Source organism: Nicotiana tabacum, chromosome 8, assembly GCF_000715075.1.
Source record: "Nicotiana tabacum cultivar K326 chromosome 8, ASM71507v2, whole genome shotgun sequence".
NCBI classification, from domain to species: domain Eukaryota; kingdom Viridiplantae; phylum Streptophyta; class Magnoliopsida; order Solanales; family Solanaceae; genus Nicotiana; species Nicotiana tabacum.
In genome coordinates, this window is record NC_134087.1 from 72101239 (window position 1) to 72125904 (window position 24666).

General features: G+C 33.3%; 2 protein-coding genes across 2 annotated transcripts; one reads left to right on the top strand and one right to left on the bottom strand.

Annotated features, from left to right (window-relative positions):
- The first annotated feature begins 479 nt into the window (after positions 1 to 479).
- Positions 480 to 1211, top strand: LOC107829622 (uncharacterized). The gene has a single exon (XM_016657073.2). It carries the CDS (start codon positions 480 to 482, stop codon positions 1209 to 1211), a length of 732 nt encoding a protein of 243 aa, XP_016512559.2.
- Positions 1212 to 8303: 7092 nt separating this feature from the next.
- Positions 8304 to 11052, bottom strand: LOC107823456 (prefoldin subunit 2-like). The gene is made up of 2 exons (XM_016650092.2): positions 10894 to 11052; positions 8304 to 9082 (listed from the first exon to the last, which is right to left on the bottom strand). The coding sequence occupies exon 2, from the start codon at positions 9076 to 9078 to the stop codon at positions 8644 to 8646; it is 435 nt and encodes a 144-aa protein (XP_016505578.1). The 5' UTR covers positions 9079 to 9082; positions 10894 to 11052; the 3' UTR covers positions 8304 to 8643.
- Between the last annotated feature and the right edge of the window lie 13614 nt (positions 11053 to 24666).

Consider the following 24666-nt stretch of genomic DNA (forward strand, 5'->3'; position numbering starts at 1 on the left):
TTCTCACACCGCATCCATACAAATTTAGAATTGCAAATGAGAGATCTATCAAGAAAGCAAAATCCGAAGCAGAAGGCCACACTCTCAAGTAACACAATAGTGAACCCAAAAGGTAGTGGGAGTGGTCCGACTTCTCATTGTATGGAAATCACAACTCGAAGTGGGAAACTACTTCAAGGAGAGAATGAACAAGTGATCAAAGTGGAAGATTCTAAACAAGAAGTTGAGGCACAAGTTGAGGTGCCAATTGTTGTTGAAGCTGAAAGATTCCCAAAGGAGGTGAAAATTCAAGAAGTGAACTGTAAAGAGGTTATGGAAAAGGTGAAAGAGATACCAAAAACTCTAGCACCAATTCCTAGGCCTCCTCGTCCTTCCCCTAAATACTTGATAGGAAGGTTGATGATAGCAAACTTGAGAAGTTCTATGACATTCTCAAGCAATTATCGGTGAATATTTCATTTATGGAAGCATTTCAAGAGATGCCGGGTTTTACTAAGTATTTGAAAGACTTGATCACTAAAAAGAAAACCACCAGGAATGAAGTGGTGAATGTGACTCACCGGGTTCGTTCCATTATTGCAACAACCACCGTCCAAAAGAAAGAGGACCCGAGAACCTTCACCATTCCATACACCATTGGGTTGTGTGACTTTGCACGAGCCCTTTGTGATAATGGGGCTAGCATCAAATTAATGCCTCTTGCTATTTACAAGCAAGCAGGATTAGGTATGCCTAGGCCTACAATGGCCGACCATTCAATAAAAAGACCGGTGGAAATTGTTGATGATGTTCTTGTGAAAGTGGAAAAGTTCCTTCTCCCTGCCGACTTTGTTATCCTCGACTGTGTTGTTGATAAAGAAATCGCTATCATCTTAGGGAGACCATTCCTTGCTACTGGAAGAGCACTCATGGATTCAGAACGAAATGAGATCAAGTTCCGAGTCAATGATGAAGAGGTTACTTTTCAAGCTAGTAAAGGCATGAAATTGCCACATGCATACGAAAGTATATTAGTCATTGAGGTTGTTGATGAGGTAGAGGATGCAATCGAGGAGATGGAAGAGGAATGCCTTGGTGAGGTATTGGCGGCTATTTTGGTAAACTTTGATGGTGAATATATGGAAGGATACATGGAATCGGTGAATGCATTGGAAGGGCTTGGGTCCTACACTTATGCACCAAAGAAACTTCCTCTTGACTTAGAGAATTGATTCACTCCTTCCGTTAAACCTTCAATTATCGAGCCGCCACAACTTGAGCTCAAGCCACTCCCGCCATACTTAAGGTATAAATTTCTTGGCTCTAATGACACTCTACCCATAATCGTTTCTTCTTTGTTGAATGATGTGCAGGTTGAACAACTGTTGAATATCTTGAGGGAGCATAGATAGGCCATTAGGTGGACAATAGCGGACATCTGAGGGATTCCCGCTGGAATTTGTGAGCAAGATACAATTGGAGCGAGAAAGCAAACCTAGCGTAGAGCATCAAAGAAGTTTAAACCCTTCTATACAAGAGGTGGTGAAGAAAGAATTCATTAAATGGTTGGATGCCGAGGTTGTCTACCCCATTGCCGATAGTCCCTGGGTAAGTCTGGTGCAATGTGTGCCAAAGAAAGGAGGCATGACCATCATTCAGAATGAAAAAAATGATCTCATCCCAACGAGGACAATGACCGGGTGGAGAGTTTGCATGGACTACTGGAAGCTCAATAGTGCTAATTTCAAGGACCATTTCCCTATGCCTTTTATTGATCAAATGCTTGATCGGCTAGCAGGAAGATCATTTTATTGCTTCTTGGATGGTTATTCTAGCTACAACCACCAACATTGCCTTAGAAGATCAAGATAATACAACATTCATATGCTCGTATGGAACTTTTGCTTTTAGCCAGATGCCATTTGGATTATGCAATGCTCCGGCTACTTTTCAACGATGCATGATGTCAATCTTCTCTGACATGGTGGAGGATTTCTTAGAGGTGTTCATGGATGACTTTTCTATAGTTGGTGATTCCTTTGAGCATTGCCTTGACAACCTTAGGCAAGTGCTCAAAAGATGTGAGGAAACAAACCTTGTGCTAAATTGGAAAAAATGCCACTTCATAGTGGACGAGGATATCGTTCTCGGCCACAAAATTTCCAAGCAAGGTATAGAGGTTGATCGGGCAAAGATCGAGATCATTTCCAAACTTTTTCCTCCCATTTCAGTAAAAGGAATTCCAAGCTTTCTAGGGCATGCAAGTTTTTATAGGCGATTTATCAAAGACTTTTCCAAAATTGCAAGTCCCATGTGCATGCTCCTTGAAAAAGATACAAAGTTTGATTTCGATGAGAAGTTCCTCAAAGCTTTTGAGGAATTGAAAGCGAGGCTCACCACGACACCTATTATTGTCACACCCGATTGGTTTCTTCCATTTGAACTTATGTGTGATGCCAGTTAATTCGAGTCGTCAAATACGCCAAAGTGGAGGCAAAGAGGGAGACCCTAGAAGAACTCGAGGCCAGAGGTTTCGAGCTATCTGTCGATCTAGAGGAGGCTCGTACGGTGGAGGGAAGACTGACGCTCCTGAATACCCCTGATAAGGGTGAAGATGATAGTCGCAAGGAGTAGTCTCCGAGCCTTTTTTGTATGCCTTTCTTTTTGCTTTATGTGTCCCCCCCCCCTCCCGAGAAACAAATGGTTTAATGACGTTTTTCTCTCTTTGCTAATGTATAAAAGGAGTTTTTATTCTGTCAGTCCTTCTTCTTGCTTCTTTGTTTTTGTGTTTTGGCTCCGGCCCTTCGGGGCCTTTTCATGGGACCGACCAGGGGCCCCGAGACTAGCAACGTTTCGAGGTGGAATCGATAGTTCCTTCCGATCCGATATTTATGACGTCAGGGATCTCCTGAGGTCCTTCGGTTTTATGAGTTATACGGGAGCCTAGAATGATTCTGCCAGTGCACTCCCCAAGGAGAAGGTAACATTAATGCGGCCAGAATTAATTGGCCCTTTTGGGCAAACGAGCAGTTGTCGCTCAGCCTCTATATATTTGCCCACCCGCCCTTCAAGCGGCAATTCTGCAATTTTTTATAAGCCTATCTCTTCTGCAGAGCCCGGCGCTTTGTGCGAGTCCTTACGCTCCCCAGCTTCAGAAAGTTTTTGCCAGGATCCTCATCTTCTTCGCCTTTATTATGCTGTAATCATGGCTGCTGCCTCGACTGCTGATCCTCGGACGGAGGGGAGTCCCTGCTGTGCTCTACCTTTGGTTGTTACCAGCGGCTCGCCCCCAATATTGGGAGAGTGAGATTCGGGTCGCCCTACCTCGAAGAAAGTTGTCACACCAGGGAGACCTCCCAATGTTCCATGCCATCGAGAGCATGTGTCGAGGATTATTTCATCGGTGAGGGAGAAAAACCTCGAGATGATCAGAAAAGAGTGTGAATGGGGGGAAGGCATGATCTTGCGAGCACCCTCCCCCGAGGAGAGTATCACGACATACGTTGAGGGGTTCTTGAGTGTGTATATTCACGTTCTTGCACCGGGTCCCCCGGACCGGGTCGTGCTCGATTTTTGTAGGAGGTATTAAGTACGTTGGCACAGGTTCATCCCTTTCTTTGGAGAATAGTGTAGTCAATGAGATATTTTGGTGATAGGGACGGGATAGAATTCACCCTCATCCACCTCGTGAGGTTGTATTAATGCTGCTCGGTGGGCCGGGCCTGAACCGGACCGGGCCCGCGGTCCTAACGGGCCTGGTGGGCCGGTCTTGGTGGGCCTCCTGAGCCCGTCACGGGCTGGTCTCCATGGTTGAGCCCACGAGCCCGGGACCGTTTAGCCCGGGACCGGCAGGCGGGCCTGGCGGGCCCAACGGCTATTTTTCAAAAAAAAAAAAAAAAAAAAAATTCAAATGGCCATATTTAAAATCTAGCCGTTTGGGCTGAAAATATGACCGTTTTTTAAGTTAAAAAAATGGCCATTTGGCCCCCAAACTTTATTTTAACCCCAAACTTTATATAATTACACTTTTCCCCATTTCTCAACTATAAATACCCCCTTATTCTTTCATTTTTATTCACCAATTCATCAATATCTCTCAATATCTCTCAATCTCTCTACTACAATTACTTAATTTATTGTTGAAATTTCGTGAAAAATTGTGAAGTTGTTGAATTGAAGTTTTCAAGTGTTCAACGATTTTCAATTTTCAAGAAGTTGTTCGGCAATCCGGTAAACTCGTTTCAACTCTTACGTTTTTAGAATATATTTTTGTGTGGTTTAGTTTGCATAATTATAATTAATATGGCATTTACTTTGAAAAAAATGTTTGGTAAAGGAAAAGATAAAACCGGTGAAAGTAGTGGCCAACCAACTACCCTTCCCCCGGCTCCCCGACCTAGAAAAGATAAGCAAGTTGAAAGTAGTCGCCAACCTAGACGTCCTCCTCCTTCCGTAATTCTTGATAGTGATCACCCTTGTTTTCAATTTACCGATAGTGAATTTTATCATAATGTTGCACCAGGTGATAGATTAGATGATGAAATTATGAATGCTCTTTATCCTAATGAAACCATCTTAGAAAATAATGAGGAAAATGAGGATGATGATGAAACTCAAGCACCGGATTTAGATGATACACCTACTAGTCCTCTTAATAACCCAAGTGATGCACCTGTCGACCCACCTGTAGAAACTCCTACTTTTAATAGAGAACCTGCTAAACGCTTAGAAACATCATTAGTTTGGAATTTTTTTACTCAAGTAAGAGAAAAAAATAAGGCTAAGTGTAAAACTTGTGGGAAATTAATGTCGCATAAATATGTAGGAGACCGTAGCGGCACAGGTAGTTTGACTAGGCACATAAAAACACACCCTAGAGATAAGGCTAGATTTTTTCAAATGAAAGCGCATCTAGAGGGGACAAGTGTAGATTCTGCGATTAACCCTAGTACAGGTTCAAATCTAGTTCAACCAGGAATTAACACTGTCACTGGAGGTATTTTATATTACGATCCAAATAGAGATCGTGAAGAATTAGCAAAGATGATTACTGTTATGTGCTTACCTTATACTTTTGCTTCTAATCCTAATTGGGTTCATTATATTAGAAGAGTGTTTAATCCTACTTATAAAGGTTGGCCTCGCGCAACAGTTAAGAGTGATATTTATAAATTCAAACATGAATATGAACAATATTTGCGTTATTTATTTACTCATATACCTAATCGGATTTCTATTACTACTGATATTGGTAGAAGTGGTAATGATTGTGATTACCTAACTGTTACAAGTCATTGGATAGATGAAGAATGGATAATGCAAAAACGCATAATTGCATATAGAATAATTAATTCGCGTCACACAGGTAAATTTATAGCTAACACTGTTGCAGATATTTGTAGATATTTTTGCTTTAGCGATAAAATAATGGCAATTTCAATGGATAATGCTTCTAGTAACACCAATGCTATAGGCATGCTTACAACAACACTAAATCCTGCATTTACTAATATTTTCCATGTTAGATGTATTTGTCATATTTATCATTTAATTGTCGGTGATGGTATGAGAATATTAAACATAGAAATTGAAAAGGTTAGAATGGCTCTTAATTGGCTTTTTTATTCAAACCGTAGAAGTAGACTTAGAGAGTATTTTAAAAAATATGATGAATATGGCCTTAGAGAAAGAAAGGTTCCTAAACCTTGCCCGACTAGATGGAATTGTATGTACGAAAGTTTAGTAGTAGCATATGAATATAGAAACCCAATTAATGCAACGTTTAATTCTCGGGTAGGTGGTGAAGATGATGATGAAATGCTTACCACTCAAGATTGGACTAATGTTAAAATTCTTTTAGATTTTTTAGAACATTTTCAAATTGCAACAAATGCATTTTCTGGGCAATATTATCCTACTATTTCAAACTGTTTAGTTTATATTGCAGCACTATCTGATTTGTTTGTTGAATTTAGTGAGGGTGGGGATATTTATGAACTTGCTATAAATGAAATGAAACAAAAGTTTAAAAAATATTTTTTTCCTATCCCTCCTATTTATGGTCTTGCTGCAATGCTAAATCCTACAATGAAATTGGGAGGTCCTCATTTTTGGTATTCAAATATTTATAAGGCTTTAGATCTTTCAAATGAGGAAATTGCGACACTTGCAGATGCAAAAGCTTCAATTAAGATTAACGCTCAAACTGTTTATAATGCTTATCAACTTGCCTTAGAGCATGCTAGGCCAACTATTCCAACCCCTACTTCGTCTAGCTCACAATCCTCTAAAAGAGTTGCGGGCTTAAAAGCTCTTAAATCTTGGACGGAGTTCAGGGGGTCTCAAGGTGAAAATTATGATGAAACTTCACATCTAAATGAGCTTCAAGTTTATTTGTCTCAGGGACTTGAAAAGGAGAATCCAGACGGCTCTTTTGATCTTTTGGAATGGTGGAAGGCAAGGGAAAAACATTTTCCTGTTCTTGCAAGGATGGCTCGGGATATTTTATCAATTCAAGCTTCAACTGTTGCATCAGAGAGCGCTTTCAGTCAAGCAAGACTGCAAATAGGTGATCATAGAGCGTCTATGAGGGATAGCTTGGAAAAATCAGTATTGTTTAGAGATTGGATCCGCTCGGAAAGAAGAAACTTTGGAATTGCAGAAGCACAACCGGCGATAGATGAAGCTTATGAAGAAATGATAGCGGAACTTACGGAGGATTCGGCTTCGCCCGGAAGTGGTGATGAACAAGCTTCTTTTCCACCACCACCAACGCAACCTTCTCCGAACCTTGAAGGATTTATGAGATTTGTTAGAGATAATACATAGAATAATATGTAACTTGTATTTTGGCACATCTTCCTTAGTTTTTTTTCCTTCTAATGGTGGTATTAGTACCTTGTTGTGCTCATTCCATTGGGGGAAGGATGACTAAGAAAGATATGTCATTTTTTGGTAATAAAATTTATTGCTTCTACCCATGAGCTTCTTTTCGCAATATTTCTTTGTCTATACTTAGAATTATTTATAAGCTACAATATATACATAATATACAATATATATACTACAAGAAAATATATTTATAAGCTACAATATATACATAAGATACAATATATATACTACAAGAAAATATATAAGAGAATATATATACATAAGATACAATATAATATACTACAAGAAAATATATTATGCTACAATATATACATAATATACAATATATACATAAGATACAATATATATACTACAAGAAAATATATAAGAGAATATATATACATAAGATACAATATAATATACTACAAGAAAATATATTATGCTACAATATATACATAATATACAATATATATACTACAAGAAAATATATTTATAAGCTACAATATATACATAAGATACAATATATATACTACAAGAAAATATATAAGAGAATATATATACATAAGATACAATATAATATACTACAAGAAAATATATTATGCTACAATATATACATAATATACAATATATATACTACAAGAAAATATATTATGCGAATATATATACATAAAATACAATATATATACTATAAGAAAATATATAAGAGAATATATATACATAAGATACAATATAATATACTACAAGAAAATATATTATGCTACAATATATACATAATATACAATATATATACTACAAGAAAATATATTATTATGCGAATATATATACATAAGATACAATACATATACTAAAAGAAAATATATAAGAGAATATATATACATAAGATACAATATAATATACTTCAAGAAGTGATATTTATGCATGACAATTTAGTGTTTTACTATTGTTTTGTTATTTTCTTTTTCGTCAAGCACTTTAATAATTAGATATACATATATATTTTAATATAGCCATGATACTACAAGAAATTGTCTTAAAAAAAAATAAAAAAAAGCCCGCTAGGCCCGCGAAGCCCACGAGCCCGGCCCGTTAAACACAGGACCATGTGGGCTTAGGCCCGTCACGGGCCAGTTCCATCCATTAGGCCCACGAAGACCGGGACCTCCAGGCCCGGGACCACGAAGCCCGGGACCGCGAGGCCCGGCCCGTTAGGCCCACTAAGGCCCGGGCCCGGGACAAAATACAGCACTAGGTTGTATCGGCCATTGCGCTATCGGGCCTGTGTCCCTCCCATCATTGATAGGGAAAAGGTCAGGTGAGGCGACTAAGTTTTGCCAGATCAAATGCTTAACGCTGCTAATCATTTTGAAATTTATACGAAAACGGTGGATAGGAATGACTACCAAAATTTCTAGCAGGCTGGAAAAGCAACTGAATTCAACCATCTACAACAGTAATCAAAATCTAAACTACAATCCGTAGCAGAGCAAAAAAATGCCACAAGTCTCAACATTTAGAAGCACTTGGCTAATGTTCAAGGAAGTGAAATCAAGATTGCCAGAGGTCACCATCATCTGGTGAAAAGCCATACAGGGCATGAAGCATGGTTCCAGACCTCTGATCTGATCATATAAACTTTCTCATCATGAGAAACCAAAAACCTCGCATTCACGCTGAGTAAGCTAAATGAACACGATAAATCACACGCTAATATCCAGAATAGCTATGCTAAAATGCTATAGTTCCTTGACCATATTTAACAAAGTATCTCAAAATGGATTTTGCAAACAGACTGGTCTACTCATTTGAACCAGCAGGACCAACAAGGACTCCTTGCGCGGAGCCTTCCTTTCGACCACTCTCCTCCTTTACTTCTGCATCAGGCTTTCTCATTCTAATTTTATACTTGGTTTCAAAGTCAGATATTTCCTTTTTCTTTTTCTCCAGAGCTTCATTCAGCCGAGCTATTACTTCCTCAATTCCCTCCTTATTGCGTTGAACAGCAGGCAGGACTTCCTTGATAGTTCTATCTACAAGAACACCTCCAATCATCCTATAACACCGCCTTGAAGGGTCAAGTGGTTGTATAGCATTGACCACAAGTGAGTGTTCACTAACTTCCATCTCTAGTTCCGTGATTTTAGAGTAAATTTGGTTGATCTCAGCCCTCATGGATCCATATATGTTAGCAACTGCTTGCTCATTGATTGGTTCTTCAGCTCTGGCAGCCATATCACTGAGACAAAAAAAAGAGACTATGTCAAACATCATATCCAGGCTCAGCTACTTCAACCACTTCATATTTTGACTAGTGCAAAAGAGAAACCAAAGGGCAGCAGAGTCCCTGTTATTGATTCAAGATTCAAAGCAAACACTTGCATAAACATATATGAAAATGTTGGCTTGGACAGGAAACTGAAGTTACAACTTCTCCGGGTCTTAGAATTGCAAGGAAGCAAAGAAAAAAAGGTACTCAGGCGGAGAAATTTTTTTTTCTCCGGGGCACTCTTACCATCCTTGCATAAGATTTTAAGTTTATCTCCCAAATAAAGCCGGCTATATCATCAAGTGAATAAACACTAATGTTGCTTAAAATGGCTTATATGATAATATATTTTTCGAGTTTGGTTTATCCTGTCAAAGATAATGCCTTTTCTTGAGCCCAAGGACGCACAAACTAGAGATTGCAAATTTGAGTTATTAACAACTAGGACAAAGATTTTTAGACTAGAAATGGTTACGCAAATTCATGATCATACTCACAACCAGCTATAAGAATTTCAACCTTCTACCCCGATAACAGGAGCAAAGTTTAGTTAAGGCAAACATTCTCATCACTGTCACTTTCTCATTGCAGCGGGATATATCCAGTACAGGCCTTGAATTCCAATAGGAACCCCAAGTAAAGCCATCTAATGCCATTTAGGCATAGCTGAGGCCAATATAGTAAACTCAGCAAGAAATGGACTCTATGTATGATTGAGGGCGGACAATTGCACCCTCACAAGTTTTGGAAAGAACTATTTGCTCCCATGTCAATTTGAAATGCTTACCCCTCAAAATTGATGAATAGCGGTCAACACTTGAGAAAATGAACGAAAGAAAGGCGAAAAGTGAGCTATACGGAACTACTTGAAAAAGCTGTTTATTTTTCAAAAGTTCGGTAAGACGTACGAATCAAAGCAATTTTAAGATTTTATACTCAGTAATTGCTCTTTAGGCATGCTTAATCAGTACTATGTTGATACAAAGTTGCAAAAGAAAAACATAAAGAGTTACACATTAATTGTCCAACTGGCCAAAGGTCCTAGATCTGCCCCTGAAAACAGCTTAAGATGAGTTTACATCTGAAGTTTCATGCACCCTGTAGTTACCAAAAGCTAATGCAGACAGCTAACCAACCAAAACAAAGGATCTTTTGCTAGGGAGCCAATCTATGTTGTTATGCTTTTTAACTGGAATATCGCAATCATATATCCAGAAAAAGGATAAGTTACAATATGTTCGGATTTTTCTTACCAGCTCTACCTCATTTTTTCCCTTAAAAGTCTCTCTTTTTCAAGATTATGCTGCTTTAGCATTATCAAATTTTTCCGTAACTTCATCCAGTGATTGTCTCAAGGCTCAATGCATTAATAAGTTCCAGCAACTTAGTGATTTAACTTCCCATATAACCCCAAAACAAGTGACATTTTCAGTATCAACAAATTACAATGAATTTTTATCATTATCATCAAATCCAAAGTACTCCTGTCCTTAAATCAATAAATATTAATTCCCATCAAATCAAGTATGCAAATAATCTAGTAAAAAATCAATATATATAACCTAAGACAAAATCCAATAGCATAATAAATCCAAAAAAATCAAACAGGGGAAGCAAAATATGCAAGACCCACCAAGTTTGAAACTTTACTAAACACAAAAATCAGATACTAGGTAAAACAAAAGACAAACAAATCATCGGATGTTTTTACATGACTCATAAACACAAAATCACATAGCTATGCAATTTCAAAGTCCAAAAACAAGTAAAAGATGACTTACCCGGAATAATGCTAATTTCCTAATTTACAAACTGAGAACAGTGGGAATATGGGAACAGGAGAAAAAGGAAGGAGAAAACTAATAGGGCGTACTTCGATTTGTTGAAGAAATAGAGGAATCTGCAAATTGAGCTGTTTGGTGTTCACAAGCTTTTGGGGCGCGTGCAAGGGAGGTTTATTTTGGGCTTTTAGAAAAACTTGGGCCGCTTTTACATATAGGCCGGGCAGCCCATTTGCAAGAGGAAAATATATGGGAAAATGACACTGCCGAAATAAATATAGAAGAATTAACCTAAATAAATAGTCGCTCGTCTAACCACTTAAACTAAAAATAATCGGTGAAGATATAATATATGCATAATTTATGTATTATATGTATATAATTATGTACAATTAATGTATAATTTATGTGTATGACTTGAAAAAGTAAACAATGAATATGCCCGGTCATTTGTGTAAAGATCCCAAAAATATATACTTTTATATATATATATATATATATATATATATATATATATGTATGTATTATACATATATACAAAAATGTTATTTACAAAAAAATGTAAATTTTATACATTATTGCAGCTATCAGATATAAATAGTTTTTGATGCAGGCTAAAAGTGATCTCCGCAATATATTTTTAGAGATCATTTGTTAGTTTTTTTAATATCAAAATTTACCTTAGAGATATTTTATATTTTTTTAAACAAATATTGATCGGTTAAACAAACAAAGTTACTTTTTGATTGAAAAAATTCAAAAAAAATTCTTATCCAAAGAGGTTTTGCGCACTTAATTATTTCCGAAAGTGAAAATAATGTCGATTAAGAGTCCGATTGGATGAGCTTATTTTAAGTGACTTTTAAGTCAAAATAGCTTTTAAGCCATAAGTTATGAATTCTAGCTTTTGGCTTGTTTTTGCTATTTTAACTTAAAAACAAGTGCTTAAAAGCACATTTTTACTTTATCCAAACACTACAAAATGATTTAAAAGTTATTTTGGCTTAAAAACACTTAAAATAAGCCAATCCAAAGGGGCTCTAACTTAGAAGAAAATGAAACTCAAACAATTAGAAAGATACATTATTAGTGATGTTCGGAATAATAGGTTTTTTCATACCTATACAAAATTAGAAACTTTATTACCAAAAATGTTCATATTTACACAGTTACCCGACCTACCCATGTTTATAGTGTATAAAATATATACAATCCATCAAATTCATGATTTAGTTACATGTCAATATTTCCTGGTTTAAGGCTCCTCGTTTTCTCAATCAGTCATCCCATCTTTTGACTACTCGATCCGTCCGTATATTTGCACAGCTTGTGGCTCTGCTGGTAATGGATTCTGCTTTATTTGATATCCACTTGCAGTGTGGAAGCTCAATACTTATTGACGAACATCCACATCAATTGGGTTCTCCTTACGGCATATCGTCGGCAAGTCTGAAAATTCAAGATTGCAAAAGGATATACATATAGGTACATAAGGATCCAAGGACAACAGCTGGAAAACATCAAACTTGGACAAACTTTTTCTTTCTCATAATCATAATCATTAATAATTGACAGTTTAACGCAAACTAAAGATCTTAGATGTATTTGTAGATCGTGCCATCAGTACTACTGCTCAACATTGTATTGCATATATTTGTGATGTCTGCAATCAATGTAATAATGAACAGCGACAATTGGCTTTACTACTGCGCTGGTTGTGATTTTGCATCTCATTTGCACTGTGCAATTGCAGTTAGTCCTGAAGTTGCTGTTTTTCCGAGACCAATTCCAAATCAAACACTGGAGATGATAAATTACTTAGAGTTTTTTCAAATGCCTCCACTGTTGGTGATTTCCAGACTGAGGGGATCGAGCATGTAAATAGCTGATTTAACCAAATTCAACATATTGACACAAAATATAAATATACATAGTTACAATTTATCTATAATTTTCATATATTATTTCTATCCAGTTATATACAACTACAATATCATACAATTTGAATATAATTTTTATACAATATGTCTTTTGTATCTTATTTATACATAGTAAAAATAAATTTCATACAACTAATTATATATTATACACAGAGGCGGATCTAGGATTTGAAGGTGGCGGGTGCCACCATGATTTTTTTTTTGTGCACTTTGTAATAATTAATATAGAGTTTGTTCGGTTCATTTTTTTGGTTTATTCGGGTAATTTAATAGGCATTTTTTTATTTGGAAATATGAAAATTACATCTCTATCTCCTACCCTACTTGTGAGATTTCACTAGCTATTTTGTTGTTATATGAAATTACATCCCAAACGTCAAGAAGCAAATGCAGTTAACATTTTAAAAAAAGAATCGCACCTTTATTATTAACAATTCAAGTACAATTAATATTTTCACTTGGGAACTACATCTTTTTGTGTGCTAAAAATAAATTTGCACAAGTAAAATAACATTTTCAAAAGGGAATTTCACCAATCAAAATAAGAAAAATAAAAAATATATATCTCCAATAGATGCAGAATTAGATAAACTACAAGATCCCAAAATTTAAAATAATAAATCTCATATTTTTCTAGGCAATCCTTGCAACATAGTCATCATAATTTAATAGTAAAGAGATTTAAGTTGTATTTAACAATTATAGGATAACATGATTTTTTATGTTATAATTAAAAATAATTAAATTTGATCTCAATCCAAAATTCCTATCAAGACCCAAGTTTTTGATTTTGAAAGGAAAAACTTAAATGATTTGAAATTAAGAGAGATGCTTATTTTATGAAATTTTAATTTTTGGAGGCTCTTTTTTGAGTGTTCTTGTTAAAGATTACAGATAAAATAATAGAATACAGGGAAAAACTATAAAAAATAATGAACGAAAAATAGGAAATTAGGAGGTAGCCAAAAAGAAAAATAACCGGGACAAAGGAAATAAAAAGCACAACGAAAAGGGAAAGTGAGATAAGGTTCAAGATAAATTCGAACTTGAATTTTGCACACGAGAAATTAAAGCTTTCAAAAAGGTCTACTAGCCACGACACCTTTGTTTAGTCTGCAATTGGGGGTGGCGGGATCAAATATTTAACCTAATTTAAAAAAAATTCTACATACATAATAATTTTACCAACATAGCGGGTGCCATACCACCCCCACCTTAAAGGATGGATCCGCCACTGATTATACAATTTATCTACAACTTTCATACATTATTTCCACCCAGTTATATACAACAACAATATCATACCACGTAAATACAATCTATATCTATATTATATTAAAAGCACGAAGGCCCTTAGTAAAATGTCGTTCGTCTTTTTTACCCTTTAAAAATAGAGTTCACACCGGACAAAATAATCATTTAATTATATTCCTACTATTTAGGACATTGAAATTAATTAAAAATTTACTATTAAATCTTTCCTTATTTGAATTAGGTAAAAACTCCTAATATTTAAGAACTTAAAAATCAAGTAATATTTTATTTCTATAAATTCTTGACTAATAATTATAGATAATTTATTAATGGAATGTAATAATTTAATTTTGTCTATATTTGAAAGACTTCTTGAATTATCTGTGCGATTTAACAAACCTAGCATATCCTAATTAAATTATTATTACTGAGATGTGCTGCAACATTAACAATTCAGTCCTATTTAAATTTAGTGATTAATTAGTGTAGTCATTGAAAGATTCGTGCTTTATAATAGTTCATCATGGAAAAGGAAAGGCGAAGTATTCAAAATCATCGCATGCATAATTTAGACTATATTCAATTGAATAAATGATCATTTAGATCATTGATAATAATGATATTAATTGGAGTCATAAGAAAGTAACGTTCTAATATTATTTAAGAAAGAGTTTAAGTTTCATGAGATGTAAAAATTATTTACGTAATGGTCCAATTTAAGTTGATGTGACTATGTATTTTTAGTTTTTTTTTTTAAAATTAAATGTTATGTCATATCCAGGGGCGGACCTAGAGTGTAGAATACGGGTTTCCGGGAACCCAGTAACTTTTGCGTACACCATGTATTCATATTAAGAAATTTACTAAATATTTGTAAATATCTAACCGTGAACTCAATTATAATTGCATATTAATCTAAAATTACGGTAGAAACCCATAAGCCTCAAATCCTAGATCCGCCTCTGATCATATCAAATTTTACAGACAACAATAAGTTTCGGTTGATTTTAGTTTTTGTGTGGGATTAGGATTCTCTCATATTCTCTTCTTTTCGATTTAGTATTCCTGTCCATAAAGACTTGTGAACTAAAATTTATTAAAACAAATATGATATTGGATGAAATAGTTATTTAATTATTTCTCAATATCTAGAAATACTCATTTAATTAATTTTTTAATATTATAAGAATAGTCATTTGATTAATTATTTAATATTAGTCACTAAATCCTTTTTTTTAATTTGAATTATATAAGAATTATAAATATTTCTGACTTTAAATTCCAGTAAAAATGTATAAGCAAAAAAGATAAGAAAGCTATAACCTTAGAAAAAGTTATACTTGAAAGACAACATAAACCTAAAATAGTCCTAAGAAACGAAAGGAAAACCTTAAGTTCCGGACGAGCTAATTACTTTGAACATCCAATAATTTAATAGGAAAGGATTATTCTTATAAACAAAATGTTAGAAAGATTTTAACAAAAAAAATTATTTGTATATTATTTCACTGATTTTTCATTTATTTATATAATATATGTGTTTTAAATCTAAATTTTCTTCTTTCAATTATCTAACAATAAGGGTATGTTCTCATAAAAGAAAGAAATAATAATTTAAGAGAAAAAAACAAAGAGACACCAATATGCATAGTACTCATCTTATTCTTTTATAAAAAATAAAAAGTTGTATATTAATTTAAATTTTTTAATAAAAAGGTGTCCTGGACAGAATTAAGAGGTATTAATATGCATTTTAGACTTCAACAAGATTTATAGTTTTGAATGATTTCAAAATTATAGTATTTTAATTAATTATGTCTAATATTTCGAAGTTTGAAATCAACTTATCTTTAACCTTTATTACTTCAAGTTGAATAGTTCTGTGCTTGAAGGAATGTGGATAAGACATTAGACAACATGTATTCCGAGTAAGTTGTAATTAATTATTTTCTTTCATTTTTCACCCCTTCCAACATATGACTCCATATCGTTTTTTATATATTAACTAATTTATTATAAAATATTAGGAGAGTCATCTTATCTAAATTGAAAGTCTATTCAAGATTGTAATTTATTATTATTATTATTTCTAGATTGTTCATCTTCTTTTATTATTAAATATCTTTCTATTAATTTAAGATTTTCTCTATACACTAAATTTTATTCAATCATTTTAAAATTTTATTTGTTCACTCAAAATAAGTTTCCGAATCATTGACACTCTGCCAGGTGGACTATTTCTTCTATTCAATGTTTATACTTATTAATTGTTGTTAATTTTTTTTAAAATTGCCCAATGCCAATCATTCGACTGAGTAATTAACACAATCAACCAGGAAAAAGAACCAAAAATAATAGTACTTGCTATCAACAAGAAATTTTCTTCTAGAATTTAAATACTGTTAATCTCATATAAAACTTATTTGCCAAAATAAGAACTTAAAAAATGAAAGAATATTCGACAAAATTAAGTAACGGGAGCAAACTGAATGAAAAATCACTTGAGTGATCCAAAATGCTAACATGATCAACATTTATTAGTTTAGGAACTTATCTGTTGTTAATTTTTATTTTATAACTCAATCACAAATTTTAAATATTATTTAAATTATTTAAAAAGTTCATTTTCGTTGATATGTAGATTAATATCAAGTCCTAAATATGACTAATATTTATTATTTTTAAAAACTTGTAATTTTTTATTAATTTTTATTTTATATCATAAATATATATTATGGATATACTATTTTATATTATTTTAAAAAATTTATCTTTCTTGATATAGGTACACGCGCGACACACGTATTCTATTATTAAACTAAAAGTACGAAGACCCTTAGCGAAATGTCATTCGCTTTTTTTACCCTAAAAATACTAATATTTCATTGGACAAAATTGTAATTTAACTATTTTATTAACATTTAAGATTTGAAATCAATTATATTATATTTCTTTTACTAAAATATAGCAAGTCATAATATTTAGAACTCTAAAATTAATTAACTACCTTATTTGACAAGGAAAATGATCTAATTTAAGTTCTTATATTAAGGGAAGAAATAGGAACACGTCTCTTAGATGCTTTATGTTCATCCTTGCGCCTCCCATAACCTTCATTTTTTTTCTTTTTGGTTTTCACTTACATATGCGGAAGCCGGAAGTATGTGTTCATTCAGAAAGATACTAAACTTGTAATTTAATTCTCTATGCATCAAAAATAAAGAATCAGTCCAAGGGAATCACTTCCATTTATTTAACCTTCGCAAAAGTCGCAAGATAAATCTTTCGTTAAGGAGGATTAGATTATCACAAGGATCCAACAAATATACACGTCCCTTGTACTTTTTGCAGTAACTAATTCAATTGTTTCGACTCTGGATATTAATATGTGAAAGTCATCCATTAATGTCATTTAAAGATGCATGTAAAAATAATCTTAGTCTGCTTCATACTCACCTGATTTTTTTTTACAGGATCATTCGTCTTTTTGGTGGATGAACAATGATCTTGAAGGTTGAGAAATTCAAGAGGCCAAGAGATAGAAGTTACAAAAGCAATTTTCGATACCGCAAGCTACAAGAAATCTCATGTATTTTGAGTTTTGGGCTTGAGAATTGAGATTAGTATTTTGTTATTTATATCTTCTTCACAATTTTACATTAGATGTTTTACATAAGTTCTTAGAAATATCTTTTCTTCTAAGTCTTCTTTTATGCTTTGTTACTTAAGTCTTAAACTTAGTTTTACTTCCGGTTCAATCTCAACCAGTATACAAAGTGTCTGGTTATCTGAGTTTTGTTGCTCATGCCTCAAATATTACAATTGCTTTTGTAAAACCAAGAGAACGGGAACAGGGAATTCAAAACTGAAGCGGATTCGGTTGTTACCTATTATGACCAAATTTTCTATTGGCTCTTTTGTAAATTTTGTAAGAAAGATTTTTAGCGGTTTAAGTCTTAGGGATACAAGGAGTAAAGAAAGTTCTATGATTCAAGAGAGAAGGAGCAAGCAAGGAGCTAGGATTAAGGAATCTGTTTCCGCGCATTGGTCCATATGTATGGGCAATTAGGACTCTATAAAGAATAAACAATGGGTTGCCTTTTGATTTCGCTGTGAATGCAACCAAAGGTAATATTCTTTTTTTATACACTGAGCTATTCTTTAATTGTTATGATAGTTGGAACTTCCTTTTAAATTTTTTATGGTAATTTTATACACTGAGCTAAGTAAAATTTCTTTCGTGTACCGTAAATAAGCACCGCTATGTCCCACTAATATTCTTAGGGATATTTGACATAAATAATTCTTGAATGCTCATATTAAGTAGTAGTTGTTTGCATCTTACTTTTCTTTAAATACTCTTTTTATATGAGCTATTTGTTAGTATTTCTTTTCCGCTTTCCTGAATTTCAAGATAATTAATTCATACTTGCATGTATGCACTCTTTATTCCGTTGCGATTTAGGAAGAAAGAGCCATTCTAAGCTTTTGTTTATTAATAATGGCCGCTTCCTTTATTTACATGTAGATGACAAAATTTACAATAAGATAGCAAATAATTTTTTTAGCTTTATCTTCAACAACATTAAAGAATAAAAGGGCCACTGTGGACCAAGAATATGCGTGCACGCCCTGCAGGCATACAATTTCCTTTTGGCTGTTCTATGTTTCTTTTTTCTCCGGGTTTAAAAGTTTAGGACTTTGTATGAAGAAAGTAACCATAAACTAAAATTTTCATTAATTCAAGTTCAAAAAGTATTCAATTATTTTGCACTCAAACTCACCTTTTAGGATTTAGATGAACTAAAAGATCGACATTAATTTTTCATTTTCAAGACCTCAAATTTTTTCTTTAATTCTATAATTCAAACACATTTTCTAAATGACTTTTAAAGTTTTTACTTATTAGTACAGGATGCGCGTGTGTGTGTGTATATATATATATATATATATATATATATATATATATATATATATATATATATATATATATATATATATATATGATTAAAAGCACAAAAACTCTTAGCGAAATCCATTCGTCTTTGTTACCATCTAAGAATGTATTTTATATTTTACAAAATTGTAATTTAATTATTTTTTTAATATTTAACACTTTAAAATCAACTAAAACCCACTTTTGTGTAATCATGAAACCTTCCTTATTTGAAAAAGTAACGCAAGGAATGGAAAAATAAAATAAGGAAGGTTTCATGATTACTACCATACTCCTGGTTTTTGTGACCAAAATGGTTTCTCATGAAACAGAAGTTCTATAGCTGTTAAGTTTCTGTGACCAAAATGGTCTCTCATGGTTTTGTTTTATTAGTTTGTCATAATATTAAAGTTTTAGGCAATTTTTTTTACTCTCTCAGTATAATTTTATTTTCTTTTGCATATTTTTAACAACACTAAAATCAACATATCATGCAATGCATTCTCCAGGTAGAACACTAAAAAGAATAATATCTAGCTAAAGTATGTTCATTAGTTATAAAAGGAATAAAAGGAACGAATTCTTGTCATATCTGGGGCACCAAATTTGTTGGTAGAATAAATAATACTCTTATTTTACTCCTTTATCTTTTTTAGATGATATAACTTGGCTGATTAATCCCTTCATCAGACAAACTGTTTATTAGTCGTTTTCCTAGTGGATATGGAAATAGAATTATAAAACCAAATCAATTTAGAATAAGGAGGAGTTCAATGTTGCGGAAGCCAAATGTATAATGTGAATGAGTCACAACTACTCTACCAAAAATTATGGCAGCTACCAAATAATAAATAAGACAATAAAGCAACAATAAAAGGAACTCCTGAATTTACGAGGTTCGACCAATTTTGCCTACTTCCTCGGACACAACCAATATTTTATTTTACTCCAAAAATACAAGTGAAATAATACTAAAGAGAGAAGACACAAATGCCTTAAGAAGATAAGAAAGCAAATGAGTGGTGTGTTTAAATCCTAAACATTAGGCCTCCTTTTATAGGGAAAAAATCCCAAACAAAAGTGTCAACCACCGATGTGGGATATTTGAAAACTTTAACAAATCTTCACCTTGGCAAAATTCCGCATCTTTAATTTTCTCTCAATAACAAATTTTGGTTGTGTGTTCATCTTCAATTTTCAGTGTTCAACAATGTTGATCAAATCCAACCAATGTTGAAACTTGACCGCAGTCACTACTTTTGTCAGCATATCAGCAGAATTCTCTGTAGTATGAATTTTATTCACCGTGACTCCGCCTGCTTTTATGAATTCTCGTACGAAATGATACCGAACATCAATGTGTTTTGTCCTTGCATGATAAACTTGGTTCTTCGCTAATTGAATATCACTTTGACTATCACAAAAAATTGTGATACTTTTTTGTCCAATACCAAGCTCTTTTAGAAACCCCTGAAGCCAAATTGCCTCCTTCACAGCCTCTGTAATAGCCATGTACTCTGCCTCTGTTGTAGACAAAGAAACTGTTGACTGCAAAGTAGACTTCCAACTAACTGGTGCCTTTGCAAAAGTAAACACATAACCAGTAATTGATCTTCGTTTGTCCAGATCACCCGTAAAATCTAAGTCACAATATCCAACTACAGATTGATTGCCTTCCTGCTCAAAAACTAACCCAACATCTACAGTATTATGAATATACCGTAGAATCCACTTCACAGCTTGCCAATGCTCCTTTCCTGGATTATGTATATATCTGCTAATAACTCCAACAACTTGTAAAATATCAGGTCTCGTACAGACCATTGCATACATCAAGCTACCAACAACATTTGCGTATGGTACCCTTGATATATACTCCTGTTCAGCTTCATCTTTTGGCGACATAATAGTACTTAGCTTAAAATGGGGAGCAAGTGGAGTACTAACTGGCTTAGTCTTCTCATCTATGCCAAAACGTTGTAGTACTCTCTTCAAATATTCCTTTTGAGATAAATAGAGTTTCTTTGAACGTCTATCTCTTTTTATCTCCATGCCAAGAATTTTCTTTGCATCACCCAGATCTTTCATCTCGAACTCCTTCTTCAATTGAATCTTCAACTTATCAATTTCTTCCGAATTCTTGGAAGCTATCAACATATAGGAGAAGATATACAAAGGAACCATCTTCAAGCTTGCGCAAATACACACAATGATCGTATTTGCTTCTCTTGTACCCTTGTCGCAACATAAACTTGTCAAATCGCTTGTACCATTGTCTAGAAGATTGTTTCAATCCGTACAATGATTTTTCAAGTTTGCATACCATATTTTCTTTTCTAGCAACTTTGAATCCTTCTGGCTGAGTCATGTTAATTTCCTCCTCCAAGTTTCCATGTAAAAATGCAGTTTTTACATCCATCTGAACTAGTTCCAAATTCAACTATGCTACCAAAGCCGACATAATTCTAATGGAGGAATACTTTACAACTGGAGAAACACTTTATTGTAATCAATTCCCTCATTTTGAGCATATCCTTTGGCCACCAATCTTGCTTTGTAGCGAACATCTTCTTAGTTAGGAAATCCTTCTTTCTTTTCAAATATCCATTTGCACCGAATTGCTTTCTTTCCCTTCGGGAGATTGGTCAATCTCCATGTATGATTATGATGAAGGGACTGTATTTCATCATTCATGGCAATCCTCCACTTATATTCTTTTGAACTTTGGACTGCGTCTTTATAAGTGGTAGGAACATCATCAGCTACAATTGAGGCAGCACAAGCAACCATCTCTATAAGACGAACATGTTTTGTTATTGTCCTTTCTATAAGACGAACAAGTTTTGTTATTGTCCTTTTTGGCCTGCTAGTTGTTATTGATTCAAGTTGTTTTTGAGGTTCCTGAGTTGGAATCTCCCTCTCTACTGGCTCTTCTTCCAGAGGATAATCTTCATTTGTTTCCTCCTCTGCTTCTTGTGTAGGAAAAATAAATTTTCCCTCAAACTCCACCTGCTTAGAAGAACCCTTATTTTGTTTGGTATCTTCTGTTACCTTATTTACCATAGCAGATTCATCAAAGGTAACATCCCTGCTGAATATTACTTTCTTTGTCATAGGACACCATAAGCGATATCCTTTGACTCCAAAAGTAATCCCCATAAAAATAGCCTTCTTTACCCTTGGATCCAATTTTGACGCTGTCACATGATAATATGCAGTTGAGCCAAACACATGACAAGAGTCATAATCTACAGCAGGCTTTCCATACCACTTTTCAAATGGTGTCTTGCCATCAATAGCAGCAGATGGTAAACGATTAATAAGGTGGCATGCATATATAATTGCCTCAGCCTAAAAATTTTTGTCCAAGCCAGCATGGGACAATATACACCGTACATTCTCCAACAAGGTCTGGTTCATACGTTCTGCCACTCCATTCTGTTGTGGTGTATGTCTGACAGTGAAGTGTCGGACGATGCCATCATTTTCACAGACCTTATTGAAATGATCATTTTTGTATTCACCTCCATTGTCCGTGCGAATACACTTGATCCTCCTGCCTGTTTGATTCTCCACCATCGTCTTCCATTTGAGAAAAATTCCCAACACTTCATCTTTGCTCTTCATTGTATATACTCACACTCTTCGGAAAAAATCATCAACAAAGGTTACAAAATAGTGCTTCCCACCTGTGAGCACCTAATTTTTGATAATATTTAATTTTTTATCACTTCTTCAATGTAAATATTTTAGGGGTTTTAACCTACAATTTTTAACTTTGTTACACTTTTTATTATAGGGTAAAAATATAAAATTTAAAAGGTGAATTATTACTATTACTATTATTTTATTTTTATTTTTATTTTAAAATAATAAAAAAATTCCGAAAAAATATTTTTTTTAATTTTCAGGAGTGATTTAAAAAAATAAGAAAAAGGAAAGTATTGAAAAAAATAAAATAAAAGTAAAAGTAGGTGGAATTCTCTTTTAAAAAGTAAAAGAAAGTAGAAAATTAAAAAAATAAAAGTAAAGTTTTGTGGAACTTTTAAAAAAATAAAAAGTAAAAGAAAGTTGGAATTAAAAAACAAATATAAAGGTATCTGAAAATTAAAAAAATTTAAAGCAAAAGAAAGTAGCATTTTTAAAAAAAAAGCAAAAGAAAGTGGATTGTTTTTAAAAAAAAAGTTAAATAAGTGGAATTCTCTTTTAAAAAGTAAAAAAAGTGGGATATTAAATAAGATAAAAGTAATTAAAGTTGGAATTTTAAAAAATAAAAGTAAAGAAAGGTGGGATTCCTTTTTATAAAAAAAATAAAAGCAATTTGTAAGTGGGATTTCTTTTAATTAAAAATTAATAAAATAAAATATTTTTTAAAAAAAATCTCGAAAATTTTGCTATAAATAGAAGAGAAAATTTGAGAAGAGAGGAAAAAAAAAAGAAGAGAGGGGGAGGAGAGAAATTTAGGTTGAAATTTTTTATTAAATTTTTCTTTCAATATTTCGGGCCTTGAATCTTGGGTTTGAAGAAGAGTTGATAGAGATTTTGTTGTTGCTGCTGTATTGACTCTACAACTTTCAGATTTTATTCATTTGAATTCACTCTCTTGTAGGTATGTAATTCAAGCTCTTGAGTTAAAAAATGTCGGAGCATCTTTATTGAAGCAGAAGCAAATTGATTTGGTTCTTTTGATAAAGTTTCTTTCGTATTTAATCTGTTCGCGTGAATGATGTTTCTTTGATTGAGTGAATTGAGATTTGCAAATGTTAACGTTATTTTAGTATGTTCATGACTCTGTCTCATTTTTTTTCTTTTTTTTTCTTGGCTCATGACTTGTAACTAGCAGGTATTGTTTTTTTTACATTTAGATTTCAAGCTCATGTAGAACCATGTTCATATTTTGAAATTTAAAGAAGTATGTGAAGTTGAACAATTTGTCAACATTAAGATGTAAAAAAAAAATTGTGTTAGTGGAAGGATCTTATCTTCAGTTTATGTTATTGGCTGCATATTTTCTTAAATTAACCATGTGAAGATTCAACTTCCTCTGCTTCAAAATAGTACTGTAGAAGTTATAGTGGTGATACTACAACTTTCTCTTTAGCATAGTGTTAAATAAATTAATTACTTTAAGTGTTCTTTGTTATAATCAAGTTTAAAAATGCATTTTTGTATGTCCATGTTTGTTTTGTTCCTTTTGGTTCATCCGAATAGTTCTCAGCATGGTTTCTTTTTTTTTTTTGTGCTCATATGGTCATTTAAGATTCATTATTTTGTTATAAAATTTTGTTAGTTTCTTTCTAGAATTTGAAAACGAAAGTCGGTCTTTTGAAGATGATATGGAGATGAACCCAAAGCTGGCACCTGTCTTTTGTTATTTTCACATAAATGTCAACTCCACCTTTCTGAATTGTAGTATGCTATAACAAAAGGCTCCAGTAATATACATGTAGCTAACCCATTTCTTTAGGTCTTTTGTACTTATCAATTTATACCACTCCATCCACAATAAAACATCAAAACCCATGACCCTCATTTAATTAATTTTAAATACTTAGAATTCGAGGCATGCCATTTAGCGAATTTTCTATGGCCCTCGCAAAGTTAAAAAATGCGTAGTTGCTTTAGGCGCGTAATTTGAAATTA